Source organism: Bos taurus, chromosome 14 (assembly GCF_002263795.3).
Source record: "Bos taurus isolate L1 Dominette 01449 registration number 42190680 breed Hereford chromosome 14, ARS-UCD2.0, whole genome shotgun sequence".
NCBI classification, from domain to species: domain Eukaryota; kingdom Metazoa; phylum Chordata; class Mammalia; order Artiodactyla; family Bovidae; genus Bos; species Bos taurus.
Window position 1 is genome coordinate 6528049 of NC_037341.1, and position 18390 is coordinate 6546438.

Genomic DNA, 18390 nt, shown 5'->3' on the forward strand with positions numbered 1-18390 from the left:
ACTTTCATGCTTTGGAGAAGGAAATGGCAACCCACTCCAGTGTTCTTGCCTGGAGAATCCCAGGAACGGGGGAGCCTGGTGGGCTGCTGTCTCTGGGGTCGCACAGAGTCGGCCACAACTGAAGCGACTTAGCAGCAGCAGCTCAGAAGCCTGAGTCTCAGTGTCTTGTCACCGAAACCTCACGGGAAGTCTGGGACATGGGGAGTGTCACGACTGTCTCAACAAACTAAAGCGCTGGTGTTTAGGGAAGCGAAGGGATGTGCCCAGATCTGGAAATCCCTAAACAGCCCAGGGAGGTGGCCCACAGGTCTGAGTCCCAGACTCAAGGCTCAAGTGCACGCTGCCAGTGCACACACGGTCCCAGCTGCCCGAGAGAGGGAGCTTCTCCCCTCAAAAGCAGCAGCCGGAAACTCAAGCCAAAGAACAGCCTTTCTCCATTTTCCTTTACCAAGGCATCCTGAAATCATGAATCCACAACCCTGAGCCCAGCTAACCAGTCATCGTACAGACACTTTCTGGGCACCGACCGTCTCCTGGGCCCTGCGCTCAGCACTGGAGGAGGAAGCCGAGCCAAGAAGGCAGATTTTCTGTCTGTAGGAAGCTGGGATGCCCATGGGAGAAACAGCTCCCAACAAAGCATTCTAATCCAGAGTATGACAAAGGCAGGCATGGCTGAGAAGAGGCGGGGCTGTACTGGGGCCTGGGGGGAAAACCGAAGAGGAGAGGGTGGAGGAGGAGAGGGACCTCACAGGCAGCCAGGCCTTGCTTTACCAGCAGGAAGCGGCTGGAGCAGGAAAGGCTGCCCGCGTGTCTCCCCAATATCAGGCCTCACCCCGGGCCTTCCCGCTGCCCTGGTCCCTAGGAAGACCCCGTGCGCGGTCTTTATTACAGCATTCACCACCCTGCAATATAAATGTCTTTTAATTTGGCTGCTTCCCCACTGGGCTGAGAACCCTTTAAGCAGGATGAAGGACTCCCAGCCCTGAGCCCAGCCTGAGCGTGCCACCCTTCCTGAGCAAGAAGTGGACACCCTCCAGCCCAGCGGAGACACTAGGGAGAAACTCACACCTCCCGGCCTCCTCCTGAGGGTCCTCCCCAGCAGCCGGCAGGGGTTTCCTAAGGCTCTGAAAGTCCTCAGCATGAGGAGCAGACAGCGCCCCACCTGGCAGACGCTGGCTCCCAACACTCCCAACACTACCTTCTGTTCCACATCCTTTGCTGCAGGTAACATGGGGCCCAGGACCACAAAGACCGGCAGGCAGGACCCCAGGCGGTTTCTAGACCAAAGCTCAGAGCAGGTAAGGGCAGGGACAGGGCTGGGCCACGGCCTGTCTCCCCACTGGGCCCCACGAGACGGGAACAAGGACCATGCTCTGCGGCCAGCGGCCTCCGGGACACAGGGCACTGACTGCGGGACACAGATCCCCTGATGCTCATTTCAGACATGAAGAGCATTCAGCCCAGAGAGTTCATTATCAACAAGGGCACTGCTCCCATCTAGCATTTCAGGAGCAAAAAGCCCTGACAGAGGACAAGGAGATACAGAGCACACGACCCATGCACTGCACTGAGTGGCACGGCCTCCGTTGCTGCCCGCCCTCCAACCTCACTGCGGACCACACGAGTGGGCAGCAGCTCTGTCCCCTTGGGCTCTGACCGGCGGAACCAGCACACTCACTCGGTGAGGGGCCGGGAGAGCTGCCTCTGACTCAGAGTCACCACCAAGGCATAACTTCCTCAAGAGTACTTTTCACACTCAAAACCACAACACAAAGTAAAATCCATTGAGCAAATCAAAGTCCTATGGAGCCACCTCAGGACCTGAGGACAGAAGCCCAGGGGGAAGGAGACAGCCGTCTCCCACTTTCTCACTAGACCAGGGCTCCCCACAAAACCATGAAGTGCTCTGAGACACAGAACTTTAAGACCACTTTTTATGGATTTGAGAGAAACGGTTGTGCCTGCCAATGCAGAAGACGTGGGTTCCATAGCTGGGTGGGGAGTATCCCCTGAAGAAAGAAAGAGCAACCCACTCCAGTCTTCTTGTCTAGAAAATCCTACAGACAGAGGAGTCTGGCAGGCTACAGTCTGTGCGGTTACAAAGAGTCAGACACGACTTAGCGATTAACATTCTCACTTTATACAGTAACGGTGAAGGACTACAACCAACTGAATGTATACAGATAGCTGATGGAGGGCAGGCAAGAGGTAGGGAAGATGAAAGAAGGAAAGAAAAAAAGAAAATTGTTCCCTTTCAGCAGAATGTCAACCAATACACATGCAGACAGAATGTCGGAGTGAAAAAATTACCATTTTACAACCATCACAGTAATAATTAATTCATGTAAGAAACATTAATGGGTACTAAAATTTGTGAGGGAGAGTTTAATAAGGAGTATTTACACAGTCTCAAAGCATCACCCTACAAAAGTACTAATTAATTACAAAAGGAAAATGGAAACTTTACAGGGGACAAAACCAGCACCACCTACATCAAATGAACAAAACTTAGCCTCATCAATAACAACAGGATAAAGTGACAATGAAACTGTGTGCCTCCTGCTGTGATGTATTGAGGAGGACACACCATCACCTTGGTGGAACTCCTGCCAAGAGTGCACAGTTCAGTTGCTCAGTCGTGTCTGACTCTTTGTGACCCCATGGACTGCAGCACGCCAGGCCTCCCTGTCCGTCACCAACTCCCAGAACTTGCTCAAACTGATGTCCATCAAGTTGGTGATGGCATCCAACCATCTCATCTTCTGTTGTCCCCTTCTCCTCCTGCCTTCAATCTTTCCCAGCATCAGGGTCTTTTCTAAGGAGCCAGTTCTTCATATCAGGTGGCCAAAGTATTGACTGGAGTTTCAGCTTTAGCATTGTCCTTCCAATGAATATTCAGGACTGATTTCATTTAGAACTGACTGGTTTGATCTCCTTGCAGGGACTCTTGACTCCTTGCAGAAAGGGACTCTCAAGAGTCTTTTCCAATAACACAGTTCAAAAGCATCAATTCTTCAGTCCTCAGTCTTCTTTATGGTCCAAATTTCACATTCATACATGACTACTGGAAAACCACAGCTTTGACTAAATGGACCTTTGTCAGCAAAGTAATGTCTCTATTTTTAATATGCTGTCTAGGTTGGTCATAGTTTTTCTTACAAAGAGCAAGCATCTTTTAATTTCATGGCTGCAGTCACTATCTGCAGTGATTTTGGAGCCCAAGAAAATAAAGTCTCTCACTGTTTCCACTGTTTTCCCATCTATTTGCCATGAAGTGATGGGACTGGATGCCATATTGATCTTAGTTTTTTGAATGTTGAGTTTTAAGCCAACTTTTTCACTCTACTCTTTCACTTTCATCAAGAGACTCTTAAGTTCTTCTTCACTTTCTGCCATAAGGGTGATGTCATCTGCATATCTGCCCGGAGGTTTCTCCCGGCAATGTTGATTCCAGCTTGTGCTTCATCCAGCCTGCCATTTCCCATGATGTATTCTGCACGCAAGTTAAATAAGCAGGGTGACGATATCAGCCTTGACATACTCCTTTCCCAATTTGGAACCAGTCTGTTGTTCCATACGGACCTGCATACAGATTTCTCAGAAGGCAGGTAAGGTGGTCTGGTATTCCCATCTCTTGAAGAATTTTACATAGTCTGTTGTGATCCACACAGTCAAAGGCTTTTGTGTAGTCAATAAAGCAGAAGTACATGTTTTTCTGAAATTCTCTTGCTTTTTCAATGACCCAACGGATGTTGGCAATTTGATCTCTGGTTCCTCTGACTTTTCTAAATCCAACTTGAACATCTGAAAGCTCTCAGTTCATGTACTGTTGAAGCCTGGCCTGGAGAACTTTGAGCATGACTTTGCTAGTGTGTGAGATGAGTGCAATTATGCAGTAGTTTGAACATTCTTTGGCATTGCCTTTCTTTGGGATTGGAATGAAAACTTTTCCAGTCCTGTGGCCACTGCTGAGTTTTCCAAATTTGCTGGCATACTGAATGTAGCACTTTCACAACATCATCTTTTAGGATTTGAAATAGCTCAGCTGGAATTCCATCCCCTCCACTGGCTTTAACAGTGTGAACAGAGTGCACAAGATGAACCTAAATGTAAAGAAGCAGACACGCCACACTAAGAGGTCTCTACAGAACCCAGCCTGTGCAGTGTTCAAATATGCATGCCATGGAAGGCAAGACAGAGGAGCTGTTCCAAATTAAGAGACGAAAGTGCCTGACAGCTAAATGCAATGTGTGGTCTTGATCCTGATCCTATAAAAGACAAAACTGGAACAACTGGCGAGAGTAGCACATGGACTATAAGTTATATAATAAAAATACCAAAACGATGACTAACTTCTATCATCACTGTTAACTGGTAAGTACAGTTATGTCAGAGACAGCCCTTAATCTCAAAAAATACAAAGGTACTTAGGTAGTAGGAGTAAAGATAGATAACACACACACACCCCTTACTCTCAAATGAGTTATGAAAATGGACAGAATGGCAAAGCTAAATATGGGAAAATGTAAACAACTGGTGAATCCAGATGAGCAGGTATACAGGAGGTTTCAGCACTATTCTTTTAACTCTAAGTTTAAAGTTGTTTTCAAATAAAAATTGTAATACCAGGAAGGAAAATGGGAGGGGGAGACGAAAGAAGACAGATAACCACAACACACAATGACAAGCAGGAATGTGAAGATGTTATGCAAACACAGAAACAGGAATTAATAACCTGGAGGAGTCAGAAAATTTACCTATCCCTGACAAGTCCTTTCCTCCAATTTCTGCATCCAGCTAATCCTCTCTGAGAAAGCCTCTGCCAGAAAGCCTAGCTTGGTCCTGAGATGAGAGAGGTCATTCTGATTCCCTAAAGCCCGTATGTCGTCTTCTTCTACAGCACTTAACACACTCTTAAAATTGTTCCCCCTACATGTTTATCTCCCCCACTGGATTACAGATTCTCTGATTAAAATATGATAGTGGTGGTGATGAGGAGGATGGTGAGGAGGAGGGTGGTGAGGAGGAGGAGGATGGTGAGGAGAAGGAGGGTGGTGAGGAGGAGGAGGGTGGTGAGGAGGAGGGTGAGGGGGAGGATGGTGAGGAGGAGAGTGGTGAGGAAAAGGATGGCGAGGTGGAGGACGGTGGAGAGGAGGAGGGTGGTGAGGAGGAGGGTGGTGAGCAGGAGGGTGGCAAGGAGGAAGAGGTGGTGAGGAGGAGGATGGGGGTGAGGAGGAGGAGGGTAAGGAGGAGGAGGAGGGTGAGGAGGAGGGTGAGGAGGAGGGTGAGGAGGAGGAGGGTGGTGAGGAGGGGTGGTGGTGAGGAGGAGGTGGTGAGGAGGAGGTTGGTGAGGAGGAGGAGGTGGGTGAGGAGGGTGGTGAGGAGGGTGGTGAGGAGGAGGGGGGTAAGGAGGAGGAGGGTGAGGAGGAGGGGGTGAGGAGGAGGAGGGGTGAGGAGGAGGAGGGGGTGAGGAGGAGGAGGGTGAGGAGGAGGAGGGGGGGTGAGGAGGAGGATGGTGAGGAGGAGGGTGGTGGTGAGAAGGAGGAGGGGGGTGAGGAGGAGGATGGTGAGGAGGAGGGCGGTGAGAAGGAGGAGGGGGGGTGAGGAGGAGGATGGTGAGGGAGGAGGGCGGTGAGAAGGAGGAGGGGGGTGAGGAGGAGGTTGGTGGTGAGGAGGAGGGTGGTGAGGAGGAGGGTGGTGAGGAGTAGGAGGAGGGTGAGGAGGAGGAGGGTGAGGAGGAGAGGGTGAGGAGGAGGGGTGGTGAGGAGGGGGGTGAGGAGGAGGAGGGGGGTGAGAAGGAAGAGGGGGGTGAGGAGGAGGAGGGTGAAGAGGAGGAGGGTGAGGAGGAGGGTGGTGAGGAGGAGGGTGGTGAGGAGGGTGGTGAGGAGTAGGAGGAGGGTGAGGAGGAGGAGGGTGAGAGGAGGAGGGGGGTGAGAAGGAAGAGGGGGGTGAGGAGGAGGGTGAAGAGGAGGAGGGTGAGGAGGAGGGTGGTGAGGAGTAGGAGGAGGGTGAGGAGGAGGAGGGTGGTGAGGAGGATGGTGAAGAGGAGGAGGGTGGTGAGAAGGAAGAGGGGGGTGAGGCAGGAGGAGGGTGAAGAGGAGGATGGTGAGGAGGAGGGTGGTGAGAAGGAGGAGGGGGTGAGGAGGAGGAGGGTGGTGAGGAGGATGGTGAGGAGGAGGGTGGTGAGAAGGAGGAGGGGGGTGAGGAGGAGGAGGGTGGTGAGGAGGATGGTGAGGAGTAGGAGGAGGGTGAGGAGGAGGAGGGTGAGGAGGAGGAGGGTGAGGAGGAGGGGGGTGAGGAGGAGGGGGGGTGAGGAGGAGGAGGGGGGTGAGAAGGAAGAGGGGGGGTGAAGAGGAGGAGGGTTGAAGAGGAGGAGGGTGAGGAGGAGGGGGTGAGGAGGAGGATGGTGAGGAGGAGGGCGGTGAGAAGGAGGAGGGGGGTGAGGAGGAGGTTGGTGAGGAGGAGGAAGTTGGTGAGGAGGAGGGTGGTGAGAAGGAGGAGGGGGGTGAGGAGGAGGAGGGTGGTGAGGAGGATGGTGAGAAGTAGGAGGAGGGTGAGGAGGAGGAGGGTGAGGAGGAGGGGGGTGAGGAGGAGGGGGTGAGGAGGGAGGAGGGGTGAGAAGGAAGAGGGGGTGAAGAAGAGGAGGGGTGAGGAGGAGGGTGGTGAGGAGGGAGGGTGGTGAGGAGGAGGATGGTGAGGAGGAGAAGGGGGGTAGGAGGAGAAGGGGGGTGAGGAGGAGGGGGGTGAGGAGGAGGAGGGTGAGAGGAGGGTGGTGAGGAGGAGGGTGGTGAGAGGAGGAGGGGGGTGAGGAGGAGGGGGGTGAGGAGGAGGGAGGGGGGTGAGGAGGAGGAGGGGGGTGAGGAGGAGGAGGGAGGTGAGGAGGAGGAGGGGGGTGAGGAGGAGGAGGGAGGTGAGGAGGAGGGGGGTTGAGGAGGAGGGGCTGAGGAGGAGGAGGGTGAGAAGGAGGGGGTGAGGAGGAGGGGGTGAGGAGGAGGGGGGTGAGAAGGAGGAGGGGGGTGAGGAGGAGGAGGGGGTGAGGAGGAGGAGGGGGGTGAGGAGGAGGAGGGGGTGAGGAGGAGGAGGGGGTGAGGAGGATGGTGAAGAGGAGGAGGGTGAGGAGGAGGAGGGTGAGGAGGAGGAGGGTGAGGAGGAGGAGGGTGAGGAGGAGGAGGGTGAGGAGGAGGGTGGTGAGGAGGAGGGTGGTGAGGAGGAGGGGGGTGAGGAGGAGGGGGGTGAGGAGGAGGAGGACTGCTACAGCAACCATTTATTCTGCACTTATTAGATGCCAGACATGACAGAGCTCTTCACACACCCCACTGAAATCCCACAAAAACTTCAGAGGCTTTATTAACTGTTCATGCCCATTTCTTCATCATGGAAACTGAGGCTGAGAGGGGTTCACACATCTACAGTCACAACGCAGAGAAGCGGCAGAGCTAAGATGTGAACTCAGGTCTGTCTGATTTAAAATTGTGTCCTTAACCATGTGTCCTTCTCCACTCATATGAATCTTATTTCAGTATCATCTTTAGTTAGCTGCAGTTTGCATAATGAAGCAAACAAAAAGTGAGAGAGATTTTTCTAAGCTTCTGTTTGTGTTTGCTGAGCCCATGTAACCAGAAGAAAGGGACGGGGTGGCACAAGGCGGCAGCAGCCAGCCAGCCCTGAAAATGACTGGCAGACAACCCACTACACACGTTGGTGACCATGACCTGATGCATGAAATTCAGATAGAAAAAATAATGTAAAGTGAAGATAAACATAAATGCATAATGATCTCATATTGGGTATAAAAATATACCTATATCCTATATATTAAAAAAATTTTAATAAAATTTAAAAATACAAAATCATTGTCATTTCGCCCCAATGACCTACAAGGCAGGCATTACTGCCAATGTGCAGACAAGGGAACAGAGACTCAGAGAAGTAACTGGCCCAGAACAAACAGTTCAGTTCAGAAGGGCAGATACTCAACAAATATTAAATAAATGAATGGAGTTAAAGAAACTTCAGTACAAATTTTTCAATTCCTATGGACTCGATCTAATATTTCAGCTAAAATTACTGAAAGCAGAATCAGAGCTTTGTTCAAAGTTCCCCATGGCTTTGTACCTGGTACTGATCTAGCCCCTGGGCCCACAACAAGTTAGGAGACAAAAGAAGCAAAAGGAAGCAGCAGTTTCCACACCAGCTGACAAAGCTTCGGCTACCACTGTTTGCTTCCTCACACAACGGATTTGACTTCTACATGCCAATGCAAGTCACCATCAGCACTATAGTTCTCCCCAACAAAATCAACAGAGCACATGTCCAACAGCCGTAAGCCAGACTACCCCAAAACTTTCCTCCAAAAACTGTTGTTGTAAGTTAGTTGCATGACCCTGAACAAGTTATATAGCTCCCTAGCCTCCATTTCTTTACCTGTAGAATGACAACAACAAAACTACTTCCCGAGGCGGTCACCAGGACTAAAGGGGGTAATGTATGAAAAAGAACCTTGCAGCAATGCCAGGCATACCTTAGGCACAAAACAAAACTGATCTTGATTTTCTGAAAATGCTGGCTAGAGAGTATGCATCTTAAAACATCAGCAATGTGGAAGATTAATATCAGTACATGAATATCAAAGCAACGCAAGCTTGATGGATCAAGACTAACACTGGCTCAGATGAAGTCCCCTGTGCGGATGCAGAGGGTGACTGGGCTATACGGAGCGCCATCTAGTGGAAGAAGAGCAGGGCACGGGGCGCCAAGTAACTGAAGCAGCCGGAGAACAAGGGAAAATGACGGGAAGGAAACCATCCGCTCTCCCCTACGTGACAATTTCTCCATGGGCGCGTGAACCAACAGTGACCCCAAGTGTAAGATTAATATCAAAAAGGGTGCTCTCACACACTCACAACTCTTTATCACACCAAGGAAGAACATCAATAATATGCCAAGAACATCTTTTAAAGTTCTTAAAATAGCAGCAGGGGCTGATTGGTGAAAAATTATGGAAATGCAAAAAATTATGGAAATTTACAGCTTACCAATTCAGAGCAAGGTACCCTGTGCCTGTGGAGAGCGGCTGCTGAGTGTCCAGACATGTTTTAAGATGTGCAGTCATAAATCTGTTTATGGAAGCCTCATTTGTTAATGGAAGCCTCAGGTGCTGCATCTTGACTAGCATAATAAAAACCAGTCAGAGCTGCTGCTAATTTTGTACATGATATTAATGAAAGAGGCTTCCCAAAGAATGAGTTTCCCCTTCAGTATCTCCAGGATTGGAAAACTAAAATCATTTTAATAACATAAAATTACCCTGAGGAAGGAGACTGGATGATTTATGCATTGAGTTATTATTATATACTTTATGTCTGGAAAGTGATGCCTGTGCGCACACACCTGTCTCGGGCAATTCTGTGAAATGAGCAGGTAATGTTTGTTCAGGACACGGTACTTAGACCCCATCTAAAATGGCCACCCCACAGAGGAGGTATAAGGTCTCCAATGTTACAGATGAAAACTGCGGCTCCGGGAAGCTAAGGAACTGGTACAGGGTCACGGACTAGAAAGTCATCACCTGCCAGAATCACGTGACTCCTCTGGCAGCTCTTCCCTGTGAAGCAGCACCGTTGCCCATGTAAAGGCATCCACCAGACCTTCCACGCCTCTTGTGGTCACACAGCTACTACCCCGCACGGTCGCCGCACTACCTGCCGGCTGTACAGTCAGCCGTGCTCACAGAGCGCCAGGTCAGTGCCAGGCAGCTCACTTTAAAAGCTGCATGGCCGAGGTTCTCCCAGGAAAGTCAACAGGAAAGCCCAGCCACAAGGAAAGCCCCCACCTCTGCTGGAGTGCACAGCACTCTGCAGGGGGCAGATAAAGATCTGAATCCTGGCTTACCACTTATTAGCTGTCTGACATTATGCAAATTATTTAACCTCCCTGCCCTCAGCTTCCTCATCTACAGTATAAGGTAAAATGATTTACTCTTTCAAGACTGTTTAAAAAATTAAATGAAATCATGTACATAAAGAATCTAGCCCAAAAAAGGTTCTTGATAAAAAGTAGTATTATTAACAATTGCAATCAAGTATATTCAAACATACCCCACTTCCTTCACAGAGCCAAAATCATTATCTGTGAGACTATGTTCTTGTATATTCTTGATATTTTTTTTTCTTTTATAAGCCTAGTTTTAAAAGATGGGGAATTTTTAAAACATACCATAAACTGCCTCTAAATTCCTGATATCACACCAACTGTTTCTGCGAGAGTATTTAAACACGAAGAGCTCTGTCTCTAAGAGAGAGAGCTTCATCAAGAATTGACTTATTTCAATACAGAAAGGTTTCCTACTTTATCCGTGATTACTGGAATATACATAAGCAAAACTCCTTACCTTGCATGCTTACTAAAGACTGAAAAGTACTGCTGGAGAACATAGGAAAAAAGGGAGCTTGCCTTTTTGGTAAAATACATTCTGGGAAACCTCATTTAAAAATTCATCATCACAAAGGGAACTTCCTAACTGGCTTTCACTGTAATCAAACAACAATGTTGGGTTCTGTCTTTGAGTCTCTTCTTAAAGTATCTTATCAAAACACAAGATGGCTTGATTTAGAAGTTCAGCCTGAGGACTGTGCACCCTTTAGAGCCTCAGATGCCTCATCTGAAAAAACAAACGACACAGGCAGGGAATAAAATCAGCTACCTTCCAAGATCTTGTGGGGACTTGATAATGCACAGGAAGCACCAGGCACAGAGGCCCTCCTTTTGGCAGCTTTTATTGTGATCATTATCCCAAAGCTACCAACACTCTACTTCTGTTTCTTGGTAAAACACATAAGCCATTCTATCTCCACTCAGGGGGAATGATGACAAGCAAAGGGTCTCGTGACATCCAAACTGCTGCTGGCATTCCATCCGCAACCACCACTGTTCCTGGGTCTGTGTGGCATCTGAGAGTGAAGATTAACTCCTTCAGGTAAGCCTTATTCAGCAAGCGACGAGGGTCACCCAACTTCTGGTTTAAATCTGTTATGAGAAATCTCATTAGTTTAGGCAAGGAGCACTAACAATGTTAGAGTGCACTGCCTAATAAGTTCCTCAAGAAAGAATAAAAGTAAATAATCATCAGATTCCAAGCAGATCTGATAAGATCTCCTCACCTCCTGAGAAGGACCCCTACAGCCCACCCCATGGAGTGAGCTCTGGGGTGCTCTCCTGCTTGTTCAACACTGCATTCACTTAGAACCCCCTCCCGTGTCTGCCTGCACACCTGCGGGGGACTTCCTCCTACCCCTACTCAGTCAGGTCTCTCAAGTGGTAAAAAGCAAAGGCATTAAGGACTGCCAAACTCCAAATACTTTCTGATTCTTCTACCTTTATGAGAATTAAAACAACACTGAAATGAAGACTGGAGTTTACAAGGGCTACAGACTAAGAACTATATGAGATTCTGAAGACACAAAGATAGGTAAGACCAAGCCTTACCTCCCGAAGAGCTCACACTCTCCAGGGAAAACAGAGATCCAAATACTACACTGTGATGACTATCACCCCATCAGAGAGTTAGGCACCACCTGCTTCAGGACCAGAAACAGGCACTCTAGCCCATGGAGGGAGGGAAGTGGTCAGACAAGATATCTACAGCAGAAACTTGGAGGATAAAGTATCAATGTAACAATGGATGCTATATAACTCATCTTTCAATTCCAGCGCAAGCTAGAGAGAAAAGAACAAACTGCACATAAAAGGCCAGAGTTTTAATCCCCCTTCTGTCATTAACTACCTGTATCATCACAGGTTGACCCTTCATACGTCCAAAGGGCCGTGTGATGTGGAAAACAACAAAGCTTGAACATCCCCTCGGACATTCTGTCAGTATGTCGCTCTGGGTAAGTATTAAGTTTATAGATATGGCTGAGTATGGAGAAGTACCTGGTAAATGTTTCTAGAACAAGAATTAAATCTAAACCACCTTGTCACAAAATAGTTCAAAAGGATAGTTGACGGCCAATAAGACATTCCTCTGGAAAGGAGAGAGCATCTAAACACTTAAAGCCCACTCTCAATCTGATGCAGAAGAGAGCAGATATTCCTCAGGAGTAGAGGCTGAAATTTTTCCCTCTCTTGGTCCAGGACCAGCAAAAACACCCTGCGAGGTAGGTTCTCAATAAACCTGCTACTAATGTCTGGATACCAAAGCGCCATAACTGACAATCACTGGATCCTTCTGAGTCATAACACTACAGAAAATGATTTATCTAAATATGTGAGTCAAAGAATAAATACGTGAGTCATTGCATCCATTTTCTTACAAAAAGCAAAACCTGATAAGCCTAAGAAAAACTATTAGAAACTAAATAACCACACTCTTCCCTGGATGAAGCAGAGAAGTGCACGCTATGGCGTGAAGGCACCACAGCTAAATGGAATTCTGCAACCTTCACTCTCATTCTTCTCCTACTTTATACACTTGACAACACACAAGCAACCAAAACAATTTCCAGAAAGGGTCCCCCAAAGTGAAACTCTTAAGCCACCGAGCTTTGTTGTACAAAGAGAAGCACATAAGGCAAAATAATGATCCTTCCTTCATATATGTTTATCCCACATACTAAATAATGCTAAGAATCTCATTATTAAGAGAAACTGATGTAATATGAAAAACACTTATTTTGAAACACCAAAGAAATTTATCTGGACATTAACGCATGCATGCATGCTAAGTCGCTTCAGCTGTGTCCAACTCTGTGCGATCCTATGGATGGTAGCCCACCAGGCTTCTCTGCCCGTCGGATTCTCTAGGCAAGAATACTGGAGTGGGTTGCCATTTCCTTCTCCACTGGACACTAACAGACCACCATAACCTGGAATCCTCTGCTCCACTTCCTCTTGTAACCAACCACTAAATATAACTTGGCAGTGAACCAGCCACCAATCCATATATTATATCAGGTAATTAAAAATACAGGGTTATGTAATCTTATTTAATGGTTACTTGGCTTGGACTGAAAACCATCCAATGCAAGACCAGAGAACTGGATTAAATTATAATGCGTAAGACATTTCTGAAGATGTTTTTAGTAAGAGTCAGCACATCCCCTAGTAGCAAATATAATATAAAACACGGAATGCAACTTTCATCTCCAATTAACCTCCTTGGCAAGAAACTGCAATGTCAACTCACTCTACAGGCAATGGAGGTGGGGATTTAAAAAAAAGTTTATTTTATTTGATTCAGTTTTAACATCAAGTAAACATCACACGTTATTTTTGGCAGAGAAACAAGAGCACTCAATATTTGAGGGGGTGAGAGGAAGGAAAATTTATCCTGAGAAATTGCAATAAAAGCCAAGAACTAATGCCCACTAGGAAGAATAAGCCTGGAAAAAGTGTAAAAGCCAACCTACGTTAGCATAGAAGCATATATCTTGTGCTTCCAGCTCAAGTTCTTACTTGAATATAATTAGGAAAAAAAGGTAATTCAGCTATCAGTGTCTACAAATGCCAAATTTTTAAAAAATGAACATACCTCATTTATCAACACTATCACAGTGTGTTGATTACTAAAATCATATATTGGTCCCCAAAGGGCTTTAATTCAAAAATGCCTCTTGACCTGAGCACTAGAATCCTGTAGGAAATATCTACCATGAAAGCTTGTTTCTTCAAAGAAGACCACTAGACAAGCACAGAAACAAACGTTTTTAGAAAATCAACAGGAAGTCAACAGGAAACAAGCATATTAGTTCTATTGACTTCGGCAGGGTTTTAAATTCCCATCTGTGAAGTGTTTCAGTGCCATCTTTTGGAGAAAGTCTGAGTATGGAGAACAATGGCCTTATGAGACCAAAGACCTGAGTTCAGATTCACCTATCTCAGTCACCTACCAGCTGCCTCCCCTGAAAAACAGAGACATCAGCGTCTGCCTCACTGGGGCTTGAGAGTGAGAACACAAGTAGACAGCTGGGCCTCAAAGAGCCTGGGAAACTTTAGAATACTATGCAGAGGCACTGACAGCATTTGGTGATGTTAACCATCAAGTCTACTTATCACAGGCCACTCCACAATAAAATAAAGGTGTGACCCATTACCATGTACAAGGTAGTGCCTGAATACCCATCCTAGTATCAAGATTCATCTGAAAAACAGATGTCTCCCTTTAGAGGGAAATAGTCAAAAATACAGATTAAAAAAAGAATAAAAATGCTCTTGGTAGTCAATCACAAGATGATTATCAGATTTAAAATCAAAGCTTCATAATAATCGATTCAGATTTAAGACACCGTGTTTTAGAAATGCCACTTGTAATCCTGGAGTTACATAACAGCATAATTAATATTTTAAATGATAGAGCTTTGCATTCCAGATATCAGCCTGTGATTTAAGAGGAAAACATTTCAGTCTGAAAAAATCAAAATTAACAGTAGTAAGAACATCTGAATAAGTTACTTGCCTAACTGTTCAATGTGAGAAATGTACCTCTTGCAAGAATTACATTCTTAATGAAAAAGTAAGGTAATCAGGTTTAACACCATTAAAAAAAAAAAAAAAAACACTAAATGGCAACATTGCCCAAGATCTGTTTCAAATAACTGAAAGCAATTACCACAGGTAAAAACAAAGAAACCAAAAGAATTCCGAATGTATTAGCAGAATGAATGCCACAGCAACCTGGCACAGAAAATTAGTTCTGACTTTCAAAATAAGATAACTTACTACACTTTTGTTAAACTGCTTCTTTAATTGAGTACAACCTAACTTTGACTCAGATTCTTTATTCAGAAAAATACACTTCATTCCACAATCCAGAATATTTCTAATGCCAATGATCTCACACAACGTACAAAGAAATTTCTTTCATAGAGATGACAGCCCAGCAGGCAACAAAAGATATATGTAAATCACAAAGAGAGAAGAGTACAAACCCAACTGTAGAACTGTTCACAAGAGCATGGCAATAAAACTTAAAATTCGCTTTCTGTAACGCATAGCCATTACTTTTTCACAAGCCCGTTTTATTAAATAAAAATAAGCCTACAATTAAAATGGGAAAGCTCAGTGAACCCATCTCTGTTCAACAAATTAAATATCAAGCTTAAATTCTTGCAGACAGTCAGTCCCTCCACCAAGACCCTCACTCGACCACACACACACCCTACTAGGAAGAACGGGTTGCAATAGGCAAATACCGGAGGTCGCTGTTGTAAAATATAGACACCTATATCCAAATAGAATATGTCTGCCTCATCTTTCACTTTCAACAATAAAACAGCCAGGGCCAGCATGAAGATCAGCAGACCCGGCTGAGTCGGGAACCACAGACCCTCAAGGCACAGTGATTCGTGCAAAAGGTAACAGATCTGATACCAGCGTCTCCCAAACCCATCTTTATCTGAAACACGCATTCCAGATCCATGGGGGGATGAAGGACACCGCTCTGGGGAAGGCGGGCTTCATTTACCGTCCATCCCGGCAGATTACTCGGGAAGCTGGAGAAGGAACAAGCCAGGGAACGCCGTCCCGAGCGGGCACGCCTCCGTACGCCCCTGCACCCCGCGTCCGGTACTTCCCCGGGCGGCTCACGCCCTGAGCTGGCCGGAGGCGTGCTGAAATGGCATAAGCAGCGAAGGCTCCTTGGCCAGTGTTCTCAACCCCGAACCAGCCCCCAATGAGGGTGACCCACAGAGAGCCTCCCACAGAGAGGACAGGCAAGTCAAGAAGCGGACTCTCCTGCGTGGGTCTCTTCCCGCCCCCCGATGACTCTCCAAGGGCCGGCCTGCAAGGCTAGGTGTGAGCTGCCCACCCCCGGGGAGGGCGGCGAGAGCCCGGACCCGTGAGAGAAAGAGAGAGAGAGAGAGAGAGAGAGAGAGGGATGAAGAGGGAACCGGGACGGCGGGCCCTGCTCCTCCAAAGTGCCAGGGGTTCTGACCCCAAACCTCCTCCGAGGTCCTCAAACTTCACCAACAATCCAAGCACCTGTTCCCTTCACCTCTTCTGCTTCCGATCCCCTCGAATCCTTCCATTTTCCTCGAGTTCTTTCTCCAGCTCCCTAGACTAACCAAACGCAACTAGTCCCCTAGAGCCCCCCACCGCCCCATTCTCCCCTCCAATGAGCTCATTCAACCCCCGCCCCAACGAAGCCCCCAGATGTTCGCGGTCCCCCACCCGCAAGTTTCCCTGGGGTACCCTCGAGTCCCCCACAGATTCAAGTCTCATCCAAACGCCCAGCCTGCCTTCCTTCCCGCGTCTCCCCACAACGCGCACAGAACACTCCGGCTTCCCCTAGGTGTCCCACATCCCCACCCGAATCAGCTCCCCCAGATCGCGACCTGGGTCCCCTCCAGTCGCCCCGAGGTCGACGGCCAGCCCGCCCCCACGGCTCCGCAACTCCCAACACCTGCGCCTCGCCCCCGGGCCCGACGCCCCCCAGTCTCCAGCCCCCCGCCCCTCCCCCCAGCCCGCCGCCGCTCCCGGGTCCCCAACGGCAGTGGGCGACCGTTAATGGTCGGTCGGCCGGCCGGCCGGCCGGCTCGCGCCCTCACCTTGGTTCACCAGCCGCAGGGCGTGCGTGAAGGAGGGGTCCAGGGAGTCCTTCTCCGCCATCAGCTCCGGCAGGTACTTCTCCTCCATGCTCGCCGGCCGCCCGGGCCCGGGACGCGGACTCCCGGCGGGCGGGCGGCGGCGGCGGCCCCGCAACCCCCGACCCCGCCCGCGCCCCAGCGGCGCGGAACCCGGGCCGGACGCCGCGGCGGGGCTGCGCGGGGCGCGGCGGAGCCAAGCCGATCGGTCGGCCCTGGGGCGGCGGCGGCGACGGAGGCGGTGGCGGCGGCGGCGGCGCGGGGCGGGAACCGGCCGCGCAGCCCCGGTCCCCGGGGGTTGGCCGCCGACGGCCCCGCGCTGGCGGCCGCCGCCTCCCAGACGCGGGCCCCGCGCTCCCGCCACGGGCCGGAGCGATCAGGCGGCCCTCCGGCCGAGCCGGCGGCGCGCTCCGCGAACTGGACACAGTCCCCGGCGAGCCCCGCCAGCCGGCGCCGGAGCGGAGCTCAGCAGCGACCCGCACGCCGCGCGCCGCCCCGCGCTCTCTGAGCCGCGGAGCCGAGGGCCTGGCCCCGCCCGCCGCGCCCGGCCCCGCCCCGCCCGCCGCGCCTGCGCGCTGGGCCCCGCGCCCTGCCGCCCGCCGCCCGCTGCGGCGCGCCGCCTGGTGGGGCTGCTCCCGGCTGCGCGGCCGGGCCCGGGAGGGGCGTCCCGGGGGCCTCCCGCCGGCCCCGCGCCCGTCCGCAGCTCCGGGAGAGGCGTGCGCGGAGCGCCGCGCGGCTCGGTCACGGCGGGCCGAGACGCAGAGCCCGGGCAACTGCGCCCAGAGAGGTCAAGCGGCTCGCCCAAGGTCACCCAGCCAGCGATCCCGGGAGGAGGGCTGCGCGCTCGGCTCAGGGGCCGGGCGGAGAAGGACGCGGAGGAGCGCCCGGGCTCGCCGCCGCGGGCTCTGGGAAAGGGCGGCGGGGCGAGCTGCCCTGCTCTCAAGCTCCCTGGACTTCCATAACTTAGCTCGCTTTGCCTCCCCCGCTCCTGTTTGCTAGGAAATAACGTGGGTGCCCAGCCGTCCTGTCTCGGTGGGTGCCTCTTGCGCTCAGCTCCAACCCGCGAGACCCTCGGAACCGAGGTCGATTACATAAAAGCGCGTGCCCTTCAGGTCGGCTTTGTCATCCCGGCTTGCTGCCGGGTTGTCATTCTCTTCACGCAGAAATCCGCCGAGTCCGGAGGCGGGGCAGGGAGCTGCGCCCCAGCCCGTCCCCTCTGGGGCGCAGTCCCCTGGACGCACGTGGGTGCTGCCGTCCTCCTTTCATTTACGCCCCGCCAACCCCCTAGACAAATCCTCCATCGGACCGTTTTCAGATATCCAGGTAGAGTCAGTGGCGGGGCCCGAAAGTCTGTCCTGTCTTTGCCCCACCATATCCCACCTCAAGTCCAGGCCTCTACGTCTCTGTTCTTGGACAGCCTTCTAGGACTTCCCCAGCAAAGTGGTACCTGTTCTGTGTCCCGTCAGAACTGGTCAGGCCTCGCTCACGGAGAACTCTGATTCTGTTTTCCCCAGACCATGAGCACCTCACAGACAGGGCTAGAGCTTTCTTTTATGAGGAAGGGTCCGCAGCACTTAGTGGCCTAGGACGGGTGTAGGGGCACCAGAAATGTGCGATGAAGGAATAAGCCATAGACATGCCACTCCTCTGGGAGCGGGTCTTCCCCCCAGGCTCCCAGGCAACTGCCTGTACTCTTGACGCAAATAGAGGTGACTCGACACCCAAGGGGGGCCTCCCTGATGGCATGGGAGGAAGAATCCACCTGCCAAGGCAGGAGATTCAGGGTTCGATTCCTGGGTTGGGACAATGCCTT

At 50.3% G+C, this 18390-nt stretch overlaps 1 protein-coding gene across 4 annotated transcripts in view; it reads right to left on the reverse strand.

Annotated features, from left to right (window-relative positions):
* KHDRBS3 (KH RNA binding domain containing, signal transduction associated 3) overlaps positions 1 to 17083 on the reverse strand; it is a 152823-nt gene extending 135740 nt beyond the window's left edge. For 2 of the 4 annotated variants that reach the window (XR_009497082.1, XM_059893349.1), the window contains exon 1: positions 16542 to 17083. Coding sequence is in view for 3 of the 4 variants with exons in the window: in XM_059893349.1 (XP_059749332.1) it covers positions 16542 to 16629 (88 nt within the window). In the remaining variant the exon portion in view is untranslated. Of the gene's footprint in view, positions 1 to 15460; positions 15747 to 16541 lie in introns of those variants that run through there. The other 2 variants (NM_001083512.1, XM_010811923.3) reach the window with 2 other exon arrangements.
* Positions 17084 to 18390: the final 1307 nt, after the last annotated feature.